The sequence below is a fragment of the Tarenaya hassleriana genome, unplaced genomic scaffold (assembly GCF_000463585.1).
Source record: "Tarenaya hassleriana unplaced genomic scaffold, ASM46358v1 Cleome75, whole genome shotgun sequence".
In the NCBI taxonomy this organism is placed as follows: domain Eukaryota; kingdom Viridiplantae; phylum Streptophyta; class Magnoliopsida; order Brassicales; family Cleomaceae; genus Tarenaya; species Tarenaya hassleriana.
Window position 1 is genome coordinate 425,027 of NW_010970030.1, and position 22,887 is coordinate 447,913.

Genomic DNA, 22,887 nt, shown 5'->3' on the forward strand with positions numbered 1-22,887 from the left:
CATGTACATTCGGCGGTGTATTCTGTTTTTTTTTTCGGCGGAAATTTATGGGGAGAGAAAGGGGGAGAGAAACGAGAAGAGAGAGAAACGCGAGGCAAATAGAGGGATTTCGCCGGTAGATTCGCTGCGATTTCGCCGATAAATTCTGGTTTTTTCTGGCGGGGAGAGAAGCTGAGAAACTGCGCGAGGAGAGAGAAACGAGAGGAGAGAGAAACGCAAATCGATGGAGGGTTACAAAAAGGTGTTGAGGGTATTATGGAGACAACACATTTATAAAGGTATTGTCTGAAGATGTTTTTTTTTTCCGTCAAGTGAGGGGTATGCCATGAAGTCAATGTAGCAAAGTAAGGGCATTTTTGATAATGCCCCGATTAACCGTCCTTCCTTCATGTTGCGCCACGTGTAGTTTTCATTAAGGTCAATTATGTCTTTTGCTCATTTAGTTTTTTTTTTTGAAAAACTAGGGTTTTGGAGGGTAGTCCGTGAAGTCTGTGTAGCATAGTAAGGGTATTTGTGCTATATTGCCCACTAAGGAAGGTACCTCACATGCTTTATAACTCTGACTGTTTAAGCAGGATCATTACAGGAATTGGTCAACCATTATACCAAGACCGTTCGACATTGAACAAAGATAATCTCAGTATCGCCAGAATCTACACAACAGTTCAGCTTCATAGACCATTACCAAAAAGGCTAGCGGTTCATCTACCTGATGGTAAAGAGCATATGGTTGAAGTGTCCTATGATTGGATACCTCCCACTTGCACCTTATGCCAAGAAGTGGGACATAACGAGCATCATTGTCCGAAGTACCCTCCGACGAGGCCGGAACGAAAGTCAACTGCTCCTGCAAAGACGGCCCAGGCTCCGCCAATACAGCATATCTTTACAGATAAGGAGGCACCTAGTATTGAACCAGAGAACACTCCAACATCTAATGAGCAGATTCAGTCATCTGAAATCTCTCACTGTATGGAGACCCACCAAAACACGGTTCCTCGGCCAATCATGCAAAGTTCCACCGCTGATCTTGAGCCAAGTACTCAGCCAACACTGGTGCCCAAAGACCAAGGTCAGGTGGCTAGTGCAGAAGTAGCAGAGATAGAGAAGGATCGTATTGCTTTGCAAACAGAACAGCCACAGCCATCCTCGGGATATTCTGGTGGTGATTCTGGTGGTAATAATAAGGGAACATGTAACAAAAGGCCCAACAATCCGGGTCAAGGTAGACAACAGAGGAACACTTCTACAAATAGTAGTTCGAAGCAGAAAGGAAAGGGCCGCGGTCGAAAGACCGTGCGAGGCAACTAAAAAATTCTGTTTGGATTCCCATGATTTTTGCGTGGAATACACGAGGGCTAAATAGCCGTAATAAACAATTTTTGGTTCGCAAGTGGATACTAGAGCAAAGACTTTTGGTAGGAGGCCTACTTGAAACTCACATTCATCAGGATAATGCCATAATGCCGACCGAATTCAAGCTGTCATCCCCACGGGATGGAAATCAAGATGTAATTATGGAGATGACTGCCACGGTAGAATCTGGCTAGTCTGGGACCCGTCTATGTTGGTCACTGTCTACAAAACATCGCAGCAGTCCATCACGTGTAGTATATGCTCCTTGGATAACTCAATTGCACTCACTGCAACGTTCATATACGCCTCTAATCAGATGGTGACAAGGAAGGATCTCTGGCAAGAATTGGCTTCCTTATCATCGTACTCGCCACTGACAGCCTCTCTGTGGTTGATTTTGGGAGATTTCAATCAGACTCTGTTCATATCCGACCGATCAGACAATGCCATCAATCCATCTCAAGATCAAGGGCGCCAGGACCTTGTTTCTTGCCTTGAGAACATTGGCGTAACTGACCTGCCAAGTTGTGGAATGCATTATACATGGTGTAACAACCAACACGCCAATCCCCTCTCAGTAAAGTTGGATAGAGCTATGGGTAATGATAAATGGTTGGATCAGTTCCTGTCCGCCTATGCTGAGTTTACTGAGCCAGGCCCCTCAGATCATGCTCCATGCCTAATCAAATTTCCAGACTTCCCGGTCAAGGTACGTCGCTCATTCAAATTCCACCATCATATCATGTTGGTTCCGGAATTCATGCAGGTGGTTAGGGAATCCTTGAATCCTAACGCTTAGAGAGGAAATGCTCAATACAAACTATGTAAAGCTCTGAAAGCCATCAAGGAGTCGCTTAGACAGCTCAACAATGGGCGATTCAACAATCTGTCCAAGCAAGTCGAGCGTATTGGAGTACAGCTCAAGCAAGTACAAGCGGACCTCCTTCAGTCCCCAGACTCAACCAAGATCGAGCAGGAAAGGAATCTAAGAAAGGAATGGACCATGCTAGTAACTGCTGAGGAGAAACTATGTCGTCAAAAGTCCTGTATACAATGGCTGCAGCTGGGAGATAGGAATACCACCTACTTTCATAGGGTGGCAAATGCAAGAAATGCTCGAAATCACATCTATTTCCTAGAAGACGAGGGAGGCCAACGCTTATCATCAGTGGAGACTATCAAGACACATGCAGTAGACTATTTCACCAAGCTGATTGGTGAAGCAGTTGAAGGGTTGCAGCCACCATCGACAGAAACACTGCGAGAAATGTTCAGCTACTCATGTAGCCCAGAGTTGGCTGAAACACTATCCAGAATTCCCTCCCCTGAAGAAATTAAGCAGGTTTTATATGCTATGCCGGGCAACAAGGCTCCGGGGCCAGACAATTTCTCAAAAGAGTTCTCCCAAGCGACTTGGGACATTACAGGGCCTACATTGATTAATTCAGTCAGCGACTTCTTTGAGACCGGAAAATTATTGGGACAAACCAACACAACAATTCTTACCCTTATCCCCAAAAAGTTAGGGGCAACTACACTAGTGGAGTATAGACCAATCAGCTGTTGTAATACTAATTATAAAATCATCTCTACAATACTAGCTCGACGGTCGAAGCCAATACTGCAAGATATAATCGGTCCAAACCAAACAGCATTCCTAAAAGGTCGATTGATGATAGAGAATATACTGCTAGCCACTGAGCTCATCCGAGAATACAACCGTAAGACATCCAAAGCAAGCACAATGATAAAGATTGATATCCGAAAGGCCTTCGACTCATTGTCTTGGGAATTCTTGATCAGAATATTAAGGGCTCTAGACCTGCCAAATCATTTTATTCAATGGATAAGAGCTTGTGTAACTACTCCCAAATTCTCGGTTGCAATCAACGGGGAGTTAGCGGGGTATTTCAAGGGAAGGCGTGGGCTGCGACAAGGGGATCTGATATCTCCATACTTATTCATACTCTCCATGGAAGTACTCTCCAGGATGTTTGATAGAGGAGCTGCGAGCAACAGTTTCAAACCACATCCGAGATGTAAGCAACCTACCATAACTCATCTTACTTTTGCTGATGATGTGATGATATTTTGTGCTGGTGAGGGTCCTTCTCTGCAGAACGTGATGTCTATTATTGAGGAATTCAGCAGAGGATCAGGTCTTGCCATAAACCATAGCAAATCCAAAATTTTCTTTGGTGGATTGGGTTCCTCAGAGGCCGACGCGTTGGCCTCAGCAATAGGCATTCGGAAGGGAACTTTACCAGTCAAGTATCTGGGGGTACCTCTAAACCCAACAAAATTGTCAAGGACAGAGTTTCAACCTTTGCTCGAGAGGATAAAAAGGAAATTGCAAGCTTGGAGCACTCGGTATCTCTCATATGCAGGGAAAATTCAGCTTGTCTCTACTGTGATATATGGGTTGGTAAATTATTGGAGCCAAATTTTTGCTCTGCCAAATTTTTTCTTGAAACAGGTGGATAGTGTTAACTCAAGTTTTCTGTGAAAAGGAAATCAAAGCTCGAATAGCTCATACCGAGTAGATTGGGATAAAATTTGCAAACCAAAGAGGGAAGGAGGGCTTGGGATTCGGAAACTTGAGGATTACAACAACATCTTCAGACTTAAGCTAATATGGATATTATTCACCAACTCAGGATCCCTATGGGTTGCTTGGACTCAAAGGAACATATTCAAGAATAACTCATTTTGGACGAGCAAGGCGACGAGCAGATGCTCGTGGATTCTCAAGAAACTGATGGATATGAGGGAACAAGTGAGTACATTTTTAAAAGGAGTTCAATGATGGAAAATCGACTGCTTTCTAGGACGATAACTGGACAGACATGGGGCCGCTTATAGCACTTACAGGAGTTCAAGGCCCGAGGCTTCTAAGGATACCGCGGGAGGCACTGGTGGAGTCAGCTACTTCTGATGGCAGTTGGTCTTTACCAGGAGCTAGATCTGAAGCAACTCAGCGTATTCTGATCCGATTAGTAGACCTGAAGCCACCGAATGCATCAAAAGGAGCTGATGTAACACTATGGCGGCATGGGACAGATAATTACAAGCCATGGTTCTCAACTTCGTGCACCTGGGAACAAGTCAGACAACGAGCTATCCAAGCGAGTTGGTATGAAAATGTTTGGATCGCCCAAACAACGCCAAGACTAGCACTTCTTCAATGGCAGGTTCACCTCCAAAGGCTGCCAACGAAGGACCGCTTACTGTGGTGGGGTATACAGGTGGATTCGACTTGTGTCCTTTGTATGCAGGATTCGGAAAGTCACAACCACCTATTCTTCAACTGTCCATATAGCTCAGCCATATGGACCTACTATGCGGAATGATGCGGGGAGTCGCCACCATCAGATCTGATGGAATGTCAAGCCTGGCGCAGAAACACACGGAGCTCGCTGACCAGAAGCAAATTCCTTCTCTCGAAACTACTCACGCATATAGCAGTGGATATTATATGGAGCGAACGAAATGACAGAATCTTCAAAGGAAAAGCAAGAACCATTGGAAACATGCGAGCCAAGCTAGATCGGCGAATGTGAACGTTGTTACTCTCTATTCAATTAGGGCGAGGACCTTTGACAACTACCATACTCGAGGATTGGTATCATTTAACAGCATATGTTAGATAGAAGTCTTCAGCGATTTGCCGTTGGATCTAATTTTACCACTTGCATTTGGGAATCCAAAGTTTTTGTAAATGCCTCTTTTTGTAGAAACTGATGTATGTTCTCCCAATTGATTAATACTCAATCACATTAAACCAAAAAAACTTAACCCATACGGCCTCACCCTTCAAAAACAAAAAACCTTAACCCGTGTGGTATGGTATGAGGTTATATGACAAATGGGCTTTATGAAAGATGGGCTTGCTGGGTAATTTTGTTGGACAAAACGCATTGAATCATAATGGACATACAGTTATGTGATTCATGTGTAGAGAAGAAAAAATATATTTTTTTTTGCAAGAAATAAAACTATATTATTGAATTTATAACCACAGCCACTTCAAAATCGAGAAGATATATAGGAATAATGGCTATTGGTAACGTCTTTATGTCGAACCATATGGTAAAAAACATTATAAATTCCAATAATTCGGATGGATATTGTATTCAAATAATCAAATATGTTACGTTAGAGATCACGGGACCGTTCGTCTCAGTTCTCACACCAATTCGAAAGATCGTCCATCACGTGAACCGGCTCTTACCCCAAACCCTCTTAATCAAACAGAGTCTATCGCCATCTATTGTTTTTAGAATTCAAAGACCACGAGTGCTCAAATTGATGGTACGTGAGCAAAGGGGTTCCTTTTCACACTTTTTTTTTTATAAAAAAATTTTTCCCTGACATCCACTGTTTGGACAAAAGCAGGAACAGTATCGCATTTGTATGTTTGTGGAATCTAAGCTGTATCGGAAAGTGGAATAAACAGTGATGCATATATATATATATATATATATATATATATATATATATATATATATCAATTTATTTTAACGTTGGAATTTTCTTATTATAAAAAAAACATCGACGGTGAAAAAAAGGTAGTATTTGGATATGGGTGACAATCCACAAAATCATATACTATTAGGTGTACGGATGATATTATATATGTTTTGATTCATACCACTATCGATCGAGAATTCGATTCTAATAGAATGAAAACTATATCATTTCAAACTAAATGCGTTGGCTTAGAAAGGATAGTTATCATTTCAAAAGAATTTATATATATATATATATATATATATAGAATGAAAACTATATCATTTCAAAAGAATTTATATGTATAGAATGAAAACTATGGAGATATATACTATTTTATTATGGAAGAGAAATTGAAATATAATGTCTAAGAGGGATTGTACAAGAGTTTTTTTTTTGTTCTTCTTCTTCTTTATGGAAATGACTTCCCAACACAACAAATAAATGAAGAGGTGGAAAATGAAACTGATAAAAAGAAGGTTAAAGCGTACAAAAGGCATTATTAGTAGAAATGATTAATTAAGCTAATCTCTAATGATCGTTGTATCAGGCTTCATGCATGAATTTGTCGAAATGATCAATTAGGCTAACCTCTAATGATCTTTGATTCAAGAGATTTATCATAATAATTTTATATCTAATTTGAAAATACTTTTATACAGATCGTTTGTTTATATATTAAAAAAATTGAATCCATATAAATCAATTCCAATAGAAGATTACACGAATCTCCATCCACCTAGTACTACAATGTAATAATACACAGTGGAATATGGGTCCCACCACATGAGCCCAGGCCCAGCCCTGACGCTCGACACGTGTTATTACAGAGGTCTAACAGACAATAACGTAGAGACACGTGTCAAAATTTAAGACTGTAGACTATGACTTGTATGCTGGTCCCGTGCATATGCCATAAAACAATCTGAACGAAAATTATAAAGGAGTTTGCTCCAATCATATTCCGACACGTAACCTAGGCATACTGTCCAAACCTGCATGTTTTGTGTTTAAAGTATACATAGTCTTATGTATATGTATATGTATATGTGTCAGTAAACATTGTTGAGTTATGATTTCACGCCGAAGCTATACATATATTGGACAGTTAGTCTTTTTTTTCTTTCGCAAAACACTTTCTAGACGTTTTTATTCTAATGATAAAAGGTAATTAAGTACTTTGATACGTGGATAAAACAAAAAATAATATAAAAGATATAACTTTCGAAAGAATATTCAAGTTTAAATGGCCTATTGGTAAGACAATATTTAAATCATGTTTTTATTTCGAGTTTAAATCTAAACGTAAGGAAGTGTATTCGTCCAAACTTCTCCGATCTTGTGAAAAACGTAGTTGAACCAAATGTTGGATAAACTTACGAATTATAAAAAAGAAAAGTTTCGAAAGATTAGACGCAAGATGAGATAGATAGACAAATTATGGTTTAAAGTAATGTACATATATCTAACCATTAAAGTTGTACTAATTTAAATTACAGTTACTTTTTAGCATAATAAGATGGGTGTTTAGCTTCTATGTATATACTGTTGAAATAGAAAAATGAATATGTGATTGAAGAAAATATTGATTTTAAGATATGATTAGAAATAATAATGGACATAATATTATATCAAATATTGTGTATCGATCTTATTTATTTCTATTTCTTTTTATTTCGTTTCATAGTTTTTCTATAGCTATGTGACTTATTTTCATTGTAATTCAAGAAGAAGAAGAGATGTAACAATAAAAGTAATTTCGTTCATTTCTATTTATCTTATTTTATTTTCGCATTTTATTTTTCTATATGGTATCATGGTATCAGAGTCTGGTTCGATCTGTTCTATATATTTTTTTTATCTCTTCTTTTTTTAGTTTTGGATATTCATATATCCAAATCGTTCAAAGAAGAGTAAAAACCCAAAATCAAACAAGGTGCTATCACAAAAAGAAGTCAAACCTAAAAACTCTAAGATCAAGCGAGTTGATATGACAAAAAGAGTTAAAGGTAGAACTTCAAAGTCAAGCGAAGTGATTTGAAAATGGGTAATACTCTCTAAAAGAACTAAATTTGGTTGCTTATAGACTTTTCAAAAGACAATAAAAATATCTATGGGTTTTTATCGCATTATCTTTTCAAGATTGATTTTTGCATTCTTTCAAAATCAATCTTGAGGGAATGTTGAAATAGGAAAATGAATATGTGATTAAAAGAAATATTGATTTTAAGATATGATTAGAAATAATAATGGACATAATATTATATCAAATATTGTGTATCGATCTTATTTATTTCTATTTTCTTTTTATTTCGTCTCATAGTTTTTCTATAAATATATGAATTATTTTCATTGTAATTCAATAAGAAGAAGAGATGTAACAATAAAAGTAATTTCGTTCTTTTCTATTTGTCTTATTTTATTTTTCTACATATATGTGTATGCATGAACAATGCATCCTTCGAATGTATGAGTCGTTTATCAATTTAACCATTATACAACAACTCTTTATATATATATATAAGAACTTGTGGATGATTCGGTACTTAAGGTATAAATTGCATTGATAACAAAGACCTATATTAGATCCAAGGAAAAAGAAAGATCGGTTATGTGTCTATTCTAATATTATAAGAGTAACTATATTAATAAAGAAGAAATAAATTCATTTCATATTAACGACATATATGACAGACCAACTTGTGTTTATGAGACTATTAAAATTATCGATCCCAATATAATCCACAATTTTTTTCTTTAGAAATTCAGAACTTTATTTCATCCGTAGTTTCACTTTCAATAATTTTTTTTACAAAAACATAATCAAAATAAAAACATTGGCATCCTCGATATGGTGTCAAGGTAGGATATCTTTTGTTGAAAAATAAAATGCGGAAATTAAAAAGAGAGAATAGAAGAGAAAAATAAAATAAAGAACACTTTTATTACTACATCTCTTCTTCTTGTTATTTTACAATGAGAATAACTCATCTATTTATAAGAAACTGCAACTATAAAATAATTAAAGAAAGAAATTTACAAAGAAATAATATATGATGGAAACAAATAAATTAAGAGATAATTGACACAATTATCATTATTTGTTAATTGATTTTGTGTCTTTAATTTCTCTCAATCATCCTCATAATCATTTCCAATCAATTTCAATCTTCTTAAATATATATTTGTTTCCTCATTTCAACATTCCCTCTCAAGATTGACTTAGAGATAATGCAAAAAGTCAATCTTGGAAAGAATACCTGAAATAATTCAAAAACTCGATGAGTAATTCAGTAATTCATTGTTAATAAAATGATCCATAGATACCAATCAGGTTCTTGAGAGTTTTGATCCATCTTCAAATCAGTTCGCTTGATCATGGAATTCTGCCTTTATCTCCTTTTGTCATAGCACTTCGCTTGATCTTGGAGCTTTTTGTGGCATTGATTCCTCTTGTCATAGCAACTCGTTTGATTCTGGATTTTGCTTCACTTCAAACCACTTGGATATATGAATATTAAGAACTCAAAAATAAAGAGAGTAGAAAATAAAAACTAAGAAAATATATAGATTAGATCGTAACGCTGCTCTGATACCATATTGAAAAATAAAATGCGGAAATTAAAAAGAGAGAGTAGAAGAGAAAAATAAAATAAAGAACACTTTTATTACTACATCTCTTCTTCTTGTTATTTTACAATGAGAATAACTCATCTATTTATAAGAAACAACTATAAAATAATTAAAGAAAGAAATTTACAAAGAAATAATATATGATGGAAACAAATAAATTAAGAGATAATTGACACAATTATCATTATTTGTTAATTGATTTTGTGTCTTTAATTTCTCTCAATCATCCTCATAATCATTTCCAATCAATTTCAATCTTCTTAAATATATATTTGTTTCCTCATTTCAACAGTTTTTAGCATTATAAGTTGACCATACATTTATTACAATAGCATCCTCATAATAAAATTGTACAATAATAGTTTAAATAGATATTATATATTGCTAAGTTGGACAAAGATCATATATATATATATATATACACACATTTGGGGATGGACATTCACTCGTACTTCTCGATTTCTTTGAAATATGTAGTTGGTTTAATAGACCAATAAACTTTCTGATTATAAAAATATCATATATTGCATCATGTAGCCATATGTAGCCATATATATGTAGCTAAGTGACGGAGTAATTTCAGCGAACAAAGTAAAAAAAAAAACAGCTAGTGTGAGACATGAAGAGACAGTAACCATCATCTAGATTATAAGATGCCATGAAAGAATAAGTGAGAAAACCTATCATTGCAAATCTAACTAATTTTTGTAATCATGTGAAAAAAAGACCAAAATCTTCCGCTTAGCCCGACGAAGAAGCATCCTCCAACAAAAGATGAATATCCAAAAAAAATAAATATAATAACCATATGGAATTAATGCACAAATTTTCGATTTTAGATGTCAACAACTTACGTATGGAATGGGTAAAAAGCAGTTTTACCATAAAAATCTCCCACCATGATTTTTAACTGTTCAATTGAAAGGATTTACCAACAAACTATATCTTCAAGAGAACGACTTTCACACGATTTACCTTTCCTAGAAAAAGGTGTCGGCAAGAGGAGGAAAAAAAAAACCCTAGAAGACACACATCGGTATCGTTCCTATATTTGGTTACTTACACATATGATATAGATATAGAGTGTACATATAATGTATAGTGTCATTCTTTAAAGCCGAACTTGTAGTGCCTAATAAAAGATAACATGTTACTTTCTGAATTGGTTAAAAGAGAGTCAAGAAGATACTCGGCATTTTGATTTTCATTTTCGATTTAGGTATTTTTGGATTTGGTTATTTCCGTTTTGTAAAATTATATCCATCTGAATTTTTAGGTTTAGATTTGAAACGGTTTATTTTTTTTTGTTCGTTTTTTGTTTTTCAATTTTATATTATGATTAATTTAATTCAAAAAATATACTCAACCAAATTCCACAAATGTTCTTGTCGGATTTCCTAGGGCACGATCTTTCTTTTGAGAATTAATAATCGACGAGGGGTTAATCTAGAGAACGATAATACGTATCTTAGTATCTATAGATATATACACTGATACACACACACACATATGGTTATTGCTGAATTTTTTCTTGAAAAGTTAAGGGAGAGTGAAAGAAGCCTGGGCATTTCTTGGACTTGAGACCCTAGACCTAGAGAGAGAGAGAGAGAGAGAGAGAGAGAGAGAGAGAGAGAGAGAGGGGGAGAGAGAGAACCATTCATTCCAAGTGTCGTCAGACCAAAATATTTCGGTATGTCAATTCATGAACTTTCTAGAAAGATTAATGTAACGGTTACTTTGAAAATCGAAGAAAATGAAACGTTATTAGCAGTAAATATTGTAGTACTGAACATCGTATTTATTTAATATGTTTTTCTTTGTTAAAATGTGAACAGTGCGGCAAAAAATCATAAACGTTATATTTAGTTACTCTTCGAAAGTCGCTTACGAATTCAATGAATAACGAAGGATTTTCACATGCTTTTTTTTCTTTCTCTTAAGAGTTTTATGGACGAAATTATTTCATAGAATTGAAAAAAAAATATATGTCGGCCAAGAATTAATACATTCGCACATTAAAATCTAATACAAAGGAAAAGGACCTTAAACTTTCTTCTCTCCAAAGGAAAAGGAACTTAAACACGTAGAAGAGGCCCACTACCACCACACCGCACAAAGAGAAAGCATACGACGTTGTACGAAAGGAGACAAAACTAAGGCCGATGCCCTAATCACAAACGAACGGAATGTGAGGTCTATATATGTGTATATATACATATATATGTCCTGACAGAGCTTCTTTCGCTTATTCATTTCTGGGTTTGGAGGAGGCAAATAAAAGGGTGAAAAAGGAAAGAGAGAGAGAGAGAGAGAGAAGATTCGATTTTTTTTGGGGGGTTGTTGTGAAATAATGGGGAGAGGGAAAGTGGAGCTGAAGAGGATAGAGAACAAGATAAACAGGCAAGTCACCTTTGCAAAGAGAAGGAACGGCCTGCTGAAGAAGGCCTTTGAGCTCTCCGTTCTCTGTGATGCCGAGATCGCACTTATCATCTTCTCTAACCGCGGCAAGCTCTATGAGTACTGCAGCAGCCCTGAGTAAGCCCCATCTTCTCATGTCTCCCGCGCCTACTTTCTTATTGAAATTTAGGGGTTTTTTTTTTGGGGGGGGGGGGGGGATTTTAAAAACCAAAAAAAAAAAACACCCATGATGAAGAAAGTTGGGGTCTTTCCTTGGTGGGTTTTGTTCGGTTTTTCTTCTTTCTTGTTTGGTTCTAGGAATTTGATGGTTAGGTTTTCCAAGTTTCTTTGTTCGTGATTTGTGCGTTGAATAGTGTTCAAGCATTATGTATTCAAAATTTGTTTAGGAGCGTTGATTTCCAATGGAAAGAAAAGGATCGACCTTTGGACATAGATCCAAAGTTGTGATAATTAATTGCTTTTAACAAAGTGATCTCAACATTTTGTAGTTTTCCTTTAGACCGAGTGACCAATGAACTGTGTCCTGACTCATATGTATCCTTAAATGAGATCTAATTCTTTAAGATGGTTACAAAGTTACATCAACTGCTCAAAATTCATAGAAAGAGTTTTTTGCGAAAATCTCGTGTCGGTAAAGGGTCAATGCGCGTTTTATATTTCGATCGATATTGGTGCTTCGATTTGTTTAGTTGAGAGATCAAGTGGCTTCTCGAACTTTTTGCGTACATGTGAAGCGGTACGGCAAACGCGATTGAGAGGTATCGAAAGTGGAGATATGAAACGATGGATCCCAGTCAATCCGCAAAGGAGATGCAGGTACATATATCTTCTCTTTCCGACAACCCAGATTAGGTTCCAAAGAGTTGGTTGTGTGTATATATATATATATATATGTGTGTGTGTATTTGTATATCATCTCAACAAGTATAAGGCATAGCATTTGATCTCCCTCCAAAAGAATTCTTTGATCGCAAGAAACATAAGACTGTCATGACTTGACAAGAAAACTAAGCGAATATCACCACTTTGTTCTGGCTTGAAAGAGTTGAAGGATTATATATGGCATGGTTATATATACATGCACACACACACACACACACACATATATATATATATATATATGAACATTAGCTTTGATGATATTGCACATTGTGCCCAAACATAGACCCATCAAGACCTCGTGTATATATCAATACTAATGTATAGTTTCCTCTCCTGGTTTGATTTTGAGCAGGAGAAGCACCAAGATTACTTGAAGCTCAGATCAAGAGTTGAGACCCTCCAACACTCACAAAGGTAAAACCTAATTAAATAACAGCTTGAAACACCCCGGAGAAATCTGATTGTACGTATATTTATACGTCGTATAATACGCTTTTTTCTTCAGGCGTTTTCTCGGCGAAGGGGTTGGAGAGTTAGGGGTGGACGAACTCGAGCTGCTTGAACGCCAAGTAGACACTTCGTTAAAGCAGATAAGATCAACCAAGGTGAAATCCCGAATCTCACCACCCGAAAACTTGATTATCTTTATTGATTCTTAGATGTTTATTAGAGTGCTAGTATATAAATCTATTGTATATCTTCATTTTTCACATTAATCTACGGTAAGATCATTGGATTAGTATGAAGATGAATGTATACATTAAGGTATTTATACCCAACAGTTGGTGGTTCAATGGGTGAAAGATGACAGTTATCTTCAAAGTCCTGGGATTCGATTTCATTGGTGAGAATGAATGTAATTTTTTGATCAAAATGGTCTACATACAAAGGCTAGTTCTGGGTCTAGGGTGAATTTAATCGAGTTGAAAATCCGGAAAACCATTCTGATTATAAAAAAAAGAGTATTTATACTATAACACTATAGTAATGGTAAGAATCTCAAATCTTGGCCGTTTGTATTTTTTCGTGCAGACAAAGTTTAGACTCGAGCAACTTTCCGAACTTAAAAGAAAGGTATATATATACTTGCATATATATATATATACATATGTATATACACGCACGCACATATTAGACAAAATCCACACGTTACAATGATTCATACGGTAAACTATTAACCAAGATTTGTAATCGTTAAAAACCTTGCAGGAGGAAATGCTAATGGAAACTAACGAAGGGCTGAGGAGAAAGGTAAATGAATTGGATCTTACGCTTTCTTCAAGTGCAAGAAACAATCTAAATCTCAAAACCCTAAAAGTCAACCTCCTAAAATAAGAACTCTTGCAGCTGGAGGAGAGAGAAGCGGCCATTAACAAGTGGCAATGGGGAGCTTCAGGGCCAGGCACGTCGCTTGCCGCAGACACTCCGAATGGGGGAGAGGGTTTCTTCCAACTCCTCCAATCCAACAGAGGAGTGCAGATTATGTTGGATATCTCAGAGTGACTATAGAACTCGAAATTGATTTTTAATATATCTATGAGTGGAATGTGGTGTGAGTTTATTACTATTCATAAGTAATATACTAATCTATGACGATATGTGCCGATAACTTACATAGTTGTGATTTATATATTAAGTATGAGCTATAAAATCCAACTTTGGTTGTTCAACCAGTAAAACGAGAACGGAAAGCATATGTCACGTCTCGAGTTCGAGGCTTAGGTTGGGAAGAAGAGTATATATTCTAATCGTATGATTTACTCCCACTCGGATTAGTGTGGATCTCGGATCAATACACCCGTTTACCAAAAAAAAAAGTTACGGGCTAGAATTTATCTACTTTCGTAATATTAAAACTTTATGAAATGAAGGATATATATAGATATGTATCATTCTCCATTTATATATTACATAGTTATAGATATATAGTTAATACAACCTTTTAAAGTTGTTTTCTTTCTTTCTTTTAATTAAAAAAAGTAGGATACAGAGGAGTCCCCAACCTAGTGGTTAGTGACAACTTCCCTCTACGAAGAGGTTGTGGGTTCGAAACCCAGGTATGGAAACTTCCCTTGAGCCGGTCAGCTTTACGAGGCAAACGTTGCGGTGTCCAGTGTCCGACCCGAAGGGTGGTAGGATAGGGGTTTCCCATAATAATAAAAAAAGTCTGATATATGGAAGAGGAATGAAAAGACAGACACATTAGTTGGGATTCTATGGGTCAACCAAGTAGTGCTACGCATTCTAGCAGATTGATCTGGTGACATAAATACATCCAAATCATATAATTAAACCAATAATTAATCAAAAAAAATTTAATTAAGTGGTTTGCCAGGTTTGCTCAATCTTCTTTGATGAACAAGTCTTTATAAGGCCTTTCATGGCATGCACGTTCTATAATACGGCCCTCGCAAACAATCGTCTTAAAACACATCTCAAAGACAGAAGCCAATCTTGAAGAGAGGAGACCGATCAGAAATGGGGAGACCGGCAGGATACTGGGTGAACAAGATTCGGACATCGTTCAAAGGAGGATCCTCGAACAAATCAGACGAAGGAAGTGGTTCCGGTTCTGGTTCTGGTTCTTGTAAGAAAGATGTCATCAAGCCCACGAGTCCAGAGAGTTCGAAAGAAGAATCAAAGAATGGGACTGATCAGAGTGGGAGGAAAGTGATGCTCGTGGTCGATGCCACTTCTCAATCCAAGAACGCGCTTCAATGGGCGTTGATACATTGTGTTCAAGATGAAGATAGTATCATTCTTCTCCATGTCATAAAAACACCAAGAGCACAAGGTAACACACACACACACACATATACATATATAGATATAGATATTACACATGCAGTATTATACGTATTTGCTGTTTTGATGTAGCACTTGGGGAGGAGACTCAGAAGGAGAGAGAGTCGAGGGCTTATGAACAAGTCCATCCGTTGAAGAACTTGTGTCAGCTCAAGAAACCTAACGTAAGTGAATCAAGAATCACTCAAACCTCGAATCAAACTCAGACCGAGGATAAAAAAGAGTGTATATATCATTCACGATCGTATCACACATTATTCGATGCAGAAACTGGTATTCATGGATGTATTGAAGTATGTTTTCAGGTGAAAACCGAGATCATGGTTGTGGAGGCGGCGGCAGAGGAGAAGGGGAAAACGATAGTGGAGGAGACGAAGAAGCAAGGGGTAGGGGTTCTAGTGATGGGTCAGAGGAAGAGGCAGTCCAGGTGGCGTGTGATATGGAGATGGCGTGGGACGAAGAACGGCAATGGTGGAATCGTTGAACATTGCATCCACAACACGGAATGTATGGCAATTGCCGTGCGGAAGAAGAGCAACAACGGCGGTTACTTGATCACCACGAAACGTCACAAGGATTTCTGGCTCCTGGCTTGATGATGAGGACAATCACACCTAAACCCTAAATTCCTTTAAACATCCTTTTCGTCTTGTTCCTTCTCTATTGATTAAAAGTTTGATCGAAGGTTCGACTGGTTGTATCAATGCATTCGCGATAACGATTGACATTAAACAATTGGCAAATTGTTCTTGATAGCGATTGTAAGCTATTGAGATTCAAAAATAACTAGTTGATAAATATTGTGCGTGCTATTTGATGTAAAATACTAAAAAGTATATGATGTTATTTTGGATAGTAATAATTTTTTAAAATATTTTTTTTTATTTTTGTCAAATACATAAATCTAGGAGCAAAATAGGTTTTTTTTTATAGCAAAACATCACAAATACTTGTCAAAATGCAAGTGGAATAATGCAATTAATTTTTCTTTCATTTTTTTTTGTTTGTCATAAAGGGCGATTACTATTAAACCAATCAATTTATTTGGGCTTATCAAATGGGCCTTAAATTAAAAAAACAACTAACACTCTGTACTGTATGATTTAGGCCAGGGCTTTTCTACAAATGGGCTTTGATTTTATGGGATTTTTTCCTAAAGGGAATGATCAAAGATCTAACGGCTGAGAATGCGCTAACATGACATGCAAAGATCCAAAATTTTCATCGCTTAATTTGGTTTTAAAGGTATAATATCTGTCTTGAAATGAAAAAAAAGCAGCGATTAGGATTGTTTTATAGATATCTTGAATTTCTCAAATAAAATATTAAGCAATTTTTTAGAATGAATGTTCAAATAAAGCCAAAAGGATAATTTACCAACACATAGACTAATTACTTCTTCGGTGTATATATGATGATTCCGCTCATAAAAAAAACATTTATCAAAAGGGACAAAAAATTTGTAATTTAATTTTTGTTTCATCATTATAACATCAAGATGTGCATCTTGAAGATGAGGGCTAAAGGGAGTTGGTCTCTGAAGAAGTTGCTGAAATTGAGATATGTGATTCATGCGTACCGAGTTTTCAATTTATAACCCGATTGCACCGCTAACTGCAAGTATACGGTACGTAGTTGTAGTATCGAGGTCGATCATAGGGACTAGGAACAACTCATATACTAATCTATCCTAAATTTAGACCAAAGAGGGAAAAATATTGGTTTTAGAGTGTAGTGTGATGATAAAAACTTTAAACTAACGATTAAACAAAAAAGTGAATGATGTGATAGGATAAAATATAAGCAATGGATAACGTTGTGGGTTCGAGATCCCATATACATGTATAAATGGATTAAAAGGGTCAAGAATCTATCGAATCTACTTCTTAACGTGAGATTCAAGTACTTTTGTAGAATCTAACTCTCTCGAGTCTTAGGTTCCCTATCTAGGATATCGATCTACCCATCTCTCAATGTGATAAACCTTTTTCTAAATGCAGTGATGCTCTTGATTGAAATCTAACTCTCTCGAGTCTAGATTCGACACCTAAAATGACAAGATATCTATCTCTCAATGTGATACTCATAAACTAGGTGCATAAAAAGTTCTCTATCAAAAGTCCTAGATTGTTAAACCACCTCGCGATGCGATTAACAAATCTAATTGATGATTTGATCAGAGACTCATTACCATATACCATATATCTACTGTGTCACCTTCTTCACTTAATTCTTACGGTATTCGTTTTGTTTCTGAACTCTAATTTTTTAGAATTTAGCCTTCCTTCTTTCGGGATTCCACTACCTGCTTGTTTCCAACTCTTGATGTACAAGTGCATTTCATAGTAATAGATATACAAATTTTTAACAAAAAAATAACAAGTCTCTTACATCATTTGGTTAAAGGGTTATCAAAATCAAAGACATTAAGCATAAATCATCAAACTAAGGTGATAACACAATAGATTCAAGCATTAACGAGATGATTCGTATGATGTCTATTTCCGATTTGAGGATTTCAAGCTCTTCGGATAGAGTCTTTCTCTCTCAAATTTAGAGTCACTACTTAGAAGACTACACTACTCATCTCTCAATGATCTAGATGACTCCTAAATGCATTACCAATTCCTATCACAAACTCTAAGCAAGTTAAACCATCTCTCAATGTGAATAACGCACCCATTTGATATTTAGATCCAAATTCTATTCTCATATCTCTATGACCAATGTTGCTCTAAGTTCATTCAATCATGGTTTTGTCAAGATAAAAAACATGAAGAACAAAACATCAAACCAATGAAAACAAATGCATAGGTATCATGGTTTAAGCACAACCATCCATACAAAATGGGGATCCATCACCCACAACTAGAGTTCTACTCTAGATTCAAGGAAGAAAAACAAGAAGAAACAAAGAAGAACATGATGAAGAGAAAAAAGAAAAGCTTAGCAATGGTCTTCAATTGTGGACTACTCCCTCTTCCTCCCAAGAGCTCTAAGCTTCTTTTCCAAGGGTGATTCTCCTCCAAAAAGTGGCAAAAAGATCTCCTTTCCTCTTCCCTATTTCCACTCTTATCATAGAAACCCTAGAGCTTTCTTCTTTTCACTTTGTGGGTTTGAAAATGGTCCAAACTCCTCAAAAATTCTGTTAGGCATTTTTGGACGGCCTCCTTGTTCTTTAGGGTGGAAGCCTGGAAATGCTTCGCACAAAAGGGCGACCGACTGTAAACAAGGGCGGACCTCCTGATATTTCTGTTAAATCTCGAGGCTTCTATCATTTTAGGGCAGCCGGATCTCTTGGTAGGACGGTAGCCAGTTTTTGACTTTTGTTCCGCATCCAACATTTTCGTCCGATTCTTCTGTCGTTTTCTCCCGATGATTTCACTACATCCCTGAACCTGAAGTGACCAAAACAAATACCTAATCTACCCTTAGACGGATTATATGCATGTGACTCCGATGATAACGATCACAATCCACTCATAAAATTCTCAAGTAAAGATGATGTGATCAATATGAGGCAAGAAAAGGTTCTTGAGGTGTCGATTGGGGAATGATTCTTCATGTCATTTATGGCTGGATTCTTGGCTTCCACAGGGCCCGCAAATCGGTGTCTCGGGGTCGAAAATGGTGTTTAATATTAAGAAGCCCTTGAAATGTATTGTGATGATACCGAAAGCCTTTTGTAGTTGCAAAGACTCTTCTTACCCAAGAAATCGTTGTCCAGTGGAAGTGAGGAGATCAGATTCTCGCATTCTTGTGTAATGTTGTCATCCTTCATGAGATTCGGAACTTCGGAATTAGGGTTTTCAGACAAGTTTTGAGATAATGAGTTATATCAATTCTTTTGGGCTGTTTATATAATACCAAAGTCAAAGCGATTAGTTTTGTTCATGTTCTCCACCGCATCCTTGAAGCCTCACAAGTCCTGTTTGTCTGCGTTTTGTGTATATATCTTCGTCTCTAATTATAAGAGAAAATATGTGATATGCAAATATCCCATTTTTCAATATTTCTTTACTTGAAATATATATACAATATTGAATTTAATATATTTTTTTCACTTCAACTTACAAACTAGTAATAATTAAAAAAAATCAACATAGGAGACTATTATGCAACAAATATCTTCCACGTCGACGACCAAAATTGGTGTTTCAAAATCAAAAATCAAAGTCTAGATGATAAAAAAATGCTAAAATTTGTTTTCCCCCCTTTCGAACTTTTCCGACAAGCGTGAAGTCCAAAGAGCCAATAGTGCTTTTGGTAACACGAGAACGAAGAATACGTTGGCCTTCTTGAACCGTATCAATATTGGAAGAGCGAATCTACTTCTTAACGTGAGATTCAAGTACTTTTGTAGAATCTAACTCTCTCGAGTCTTAGGTTCCCTATCTAGGATATCGATCTACCCATCTCTCAATGTGATAAACCTTTTTCTAAATGCAGTGATGCTCTTGATTGAAATCTAACTCTCTCGAGTCTAGATTCGACACCTAAAATGACAAGATATCTATCTCTCAATGTGATACTCATAAACTAGGTGCATAAAAAGTTCTCTATCAAAAGTCCTAGATTGTTAAACCACCTCGCGATGCGATTAACAAATCTAATTGATGATTTGATCAGAGACTCATTACCATATACCATATATCTACTGTGTCACCTTAAATTTGATGCGTTTTTGCAACGAATTCATCATCTGAATCGAAGCAAAATTTTTAGCAAATATATATTTTTTTTGTAAGGTGAGATTCTCCGATTTAGAAGCAGAAGTACCTAACTTGGGCGAAGCCTGATGCGGGAAGAATCGATTCTGGTTGGATCGACGACTAAAATTGCCTAGAAAATGTCACCCCAAACCAATAAAACTTGAAAAACAGACACTCAAATATTGATTGATGGTATGATGATAAGTTGATAACTTTGTAAAATGACAATGAGATGGGCCCATCAAACGATTTGTGGGCCGTGGTTTATTCAGACAAAAGCCACTTATTATTTGAAAATAGGACCAACACAAGAAATAAAACTTTTGTAAGAACACATTCAATACATTCAGATTCAGCACTGAAACTTGAAGCCTGAACCATGAAACTTCTGTTCCGAGGTTCTGTCTATTTCCTCTGCCAAAGAATCCGTCAAAGTATCTCTCCATCCTCCGATTTTGCCTTTCCTAAAGAAAGTGTTCGTTTCTATTCCATTCGGTAACTTACCCTTTCGGTTGACTTCAAAGCTACTGAGACTCTCAAAGCTGCAAAGCCTTATGATCTCATCAACCATTCCTTTCTCCTCCTCTTCTTTAGTGAAAGAGCATCCCAAGAAGTCGGCCATTTGTTTCAGGTGAGTTCTTGGACGCTCTTTCATTTCTTCATATGTAATGAAAAAGACCTTGTCTGGGTTCTTCTGACTTGCCTCCCAGTATCCCAAGACATGATCCCAGAAGGACCCACTGAGAAAAGACCCTTCACAGAACAACTTGACCGCCTCTTCTATGGGACAAAACAACGACTCTTTGGAAGCCATCTTCTGTCCGAAATGCCAAAAGGAAACAAACATGTCCTTAGGGTTCCTACAACAATACACAATCTTACAGGATGAGCCCTTGATGGAGTCGGGCAGCGAAACATGGGCCATATGAGCGCCAAAGAATCTCGGACAGGAGGAGGAGGAGGACACAACGTCATCAGGTAAAACTTGAGGATATTTATAGTAAACTTCCTCCAAAAATGGCACGAGGGCATGAGGGTTGTGAGTGAGAAGAGGATGCTGATGTTGAGAATCATGGAACTTTTTTCGGTTGATGAGAGCGAAGATGAGAGCTTTCAACCATGTCGTACCTGATTTAGGGTTTGTGACGAGGATTACATCGGAATCTTGGGCTTGGAAGTGTTTTTGGCAGTTTATAGTTCCTTGCAAGAGGCTTGGTGGCAGCCAAAATCCTTGGAACTGATACATATACTTCACCATCCAACCTTTCTGTCTTGGAAGAGAAGACATCATGTCTTTGATCTCTTCGGTTATCCCTTCATCTCCCAAGAATGACAGAACTGAAGCATCCGAGTTCGTCATCACCACTAACGTTATGATATCTTGTATTGAGCTGAGATTATTGGTCTGCAATACCCCAATACATACATATATATATATATACACACACACATACATATGTTGGGTTGAGAACCTTGTGTTGAAAACGTGACTCGAAAGCAGTTACATGGAAATTGTAAAAGTTGCAGTCATGGTAGGAGTTACAAAAATGGTTTTTATCGGTTACTAGCTTGTCACACACTTTTCTTCGACGCGAGAAAAGTGATGCGACGGTTCGAAGTTGTACATGTCTGCAGTAGCGAACCTAGAAGACAATTTAACCGGGACATATATTTGCAAATCATAATAAGTGGGGCATAACATCAATTTTTTTTTAAAATTATATTAAATTTATAAAAAAAATTCTTTTTTTTTTCCAACATGCTCGGGGGCATGTGACCCCACTGATTATAAAGTGGGTATGCCAATACGTGTCGGGGGATCGAACGGTCATGCAAAAAAACCAAGCCAAGGGAAGAGAGATCAAACCTTGGTTGGTGACGGGACGAGAGATACGGACGTACAAGGGGCGAACCAAGCCAATTGGGTGGTGATCAGAGAGAAAGTAGGCCAAAAGAAAGGAAAAAGCAACCAAATATAAGAACAAAACGTACCAAAGTTTTATTAAACGAAAAGGGGAGACAGGATCGTTCAAACAAGGGGCCGGAACGCCAGAAAAGTGGTCGGGGATGGCTAGGGAAGAGGGAGGACGAACACAAGAGAAAGGGATGAAGTCCGAGATGTGTTCTTCTATGGCCGGCCACCCCTATTTATAGTGGATTGAACCTATCAACTGATGGAGATACACATCATGGATCCATCCTTCTAAGATTAAATATCAGACCTTACCATTATCTCCTTTTATCCCTATCTCTTCTCATCCTTGTCTCTTCATAACAAAAAAAAGAAAAGAAAAAAAAGAAACAACTTCCTACACAAGTAATTACTCCAAAAAGAGGTAGCCAAGATGGCGGGCTTGGGCCAAAACCTGGTTTGGCTCTTGGCCGTGCCGAGAATGGTCTTTCGGGTTTGGTCCGAGCACAATTTACAACATCATTTCGTTTTTTTTATGTTGGAGTTAACATCTAATTTATAAATCGTCATCCGAATCGAGTTTGATAATTGTTATCGATTTCGTGAGTTTTATTTTTTATTTTAAAAATTAACGTATAATATATATATATATATATATAT

At 36.8% G+C, this 22,887-nt stretch overlaps 4 protein-coding genes across 4 annotated transcripts; 3 read left to right on the top strand and 1 right to left on the bottom strand.

Annotated features, from left to right (window-relative positions):
• Positions 1-546: 546 nt before the first annotated feature.
• LOC104801860 lies at positions 547-1,311 on the top strand. Its single transcript, XM_010525244.1, has one exon. The coding sequence runs from the start codon at positions 547-549 to the stop codon at positions 1,309-1,311; it is 765 nt and encodes a 254-aa protein (XP_010523546.1).
• Positions 1,312-11,623: 10,312 nt separating this feature from the next.
• LOC104801828 (agamous-like MADS-box protein AGL3) lies at positions 11,624-14,435 on the top strand. Its single transcript, XM_010525197.2, has 7 exons — positions 11,624-12,033; positions 12,651-12,732; positions 13,151-13,212; positions 13,304-13,403; positions 13,831-13,872; positions 14,008-14,049; positions 14,146-14,435. The coding sequence occupies exons 1-7, from the start codon at positions 11,849-11,851 to the stop codon at positions 14,299-14,301; spliced, it is 669 nt and encodes a 222-aa protein (XP_010523499.1). The 5' UTR covers positions 11,624-11,848; the 3' UTR covers positions 14,302-14,435.
• Positions 14,436-15,276: 841 nt separating this feature from the next.
• Positions 15,277-16,403, top strand: LOC104801829 (universal stress protein PHOS32-like). The gene is made up of 3 exons (XM_010525198.2): positions 15,277-15,592; positions 15,676-15,767; positions 15,909-16,403. The coding sequence occupies exons 1-3, from the start codon at positions 15,277-15,279 to the stop codon at positions 16,197-16,199; spliced, it is 699 nt and encodes a 232-aa protein (XP_010523500.2). The 3' UTR covers positions 16,200-16,403.
• A 4,094-nt stretch (positions 16,404-20,497) lies between these two features.
• LOC104801830 (cytosolic sulfotransferase 12-like) lies at positions 20,498-21,720 on the bottom strand. Its single transcript, XM_010525199.1, has one exon. It carries the CDS (start codon positions 21,673-21,675, stop codon positions 20,668-20,670), a length of 1,008 nt encoding a protein of 335 aa, XP_010523501.1. The 5' UTR covers positions 21,676-21,720; the 3' UTR covers positions 20,498-20,667.
• Between the last annotated feature and the right edge of the window lie 1,167 nt (positions 21,721-22,887).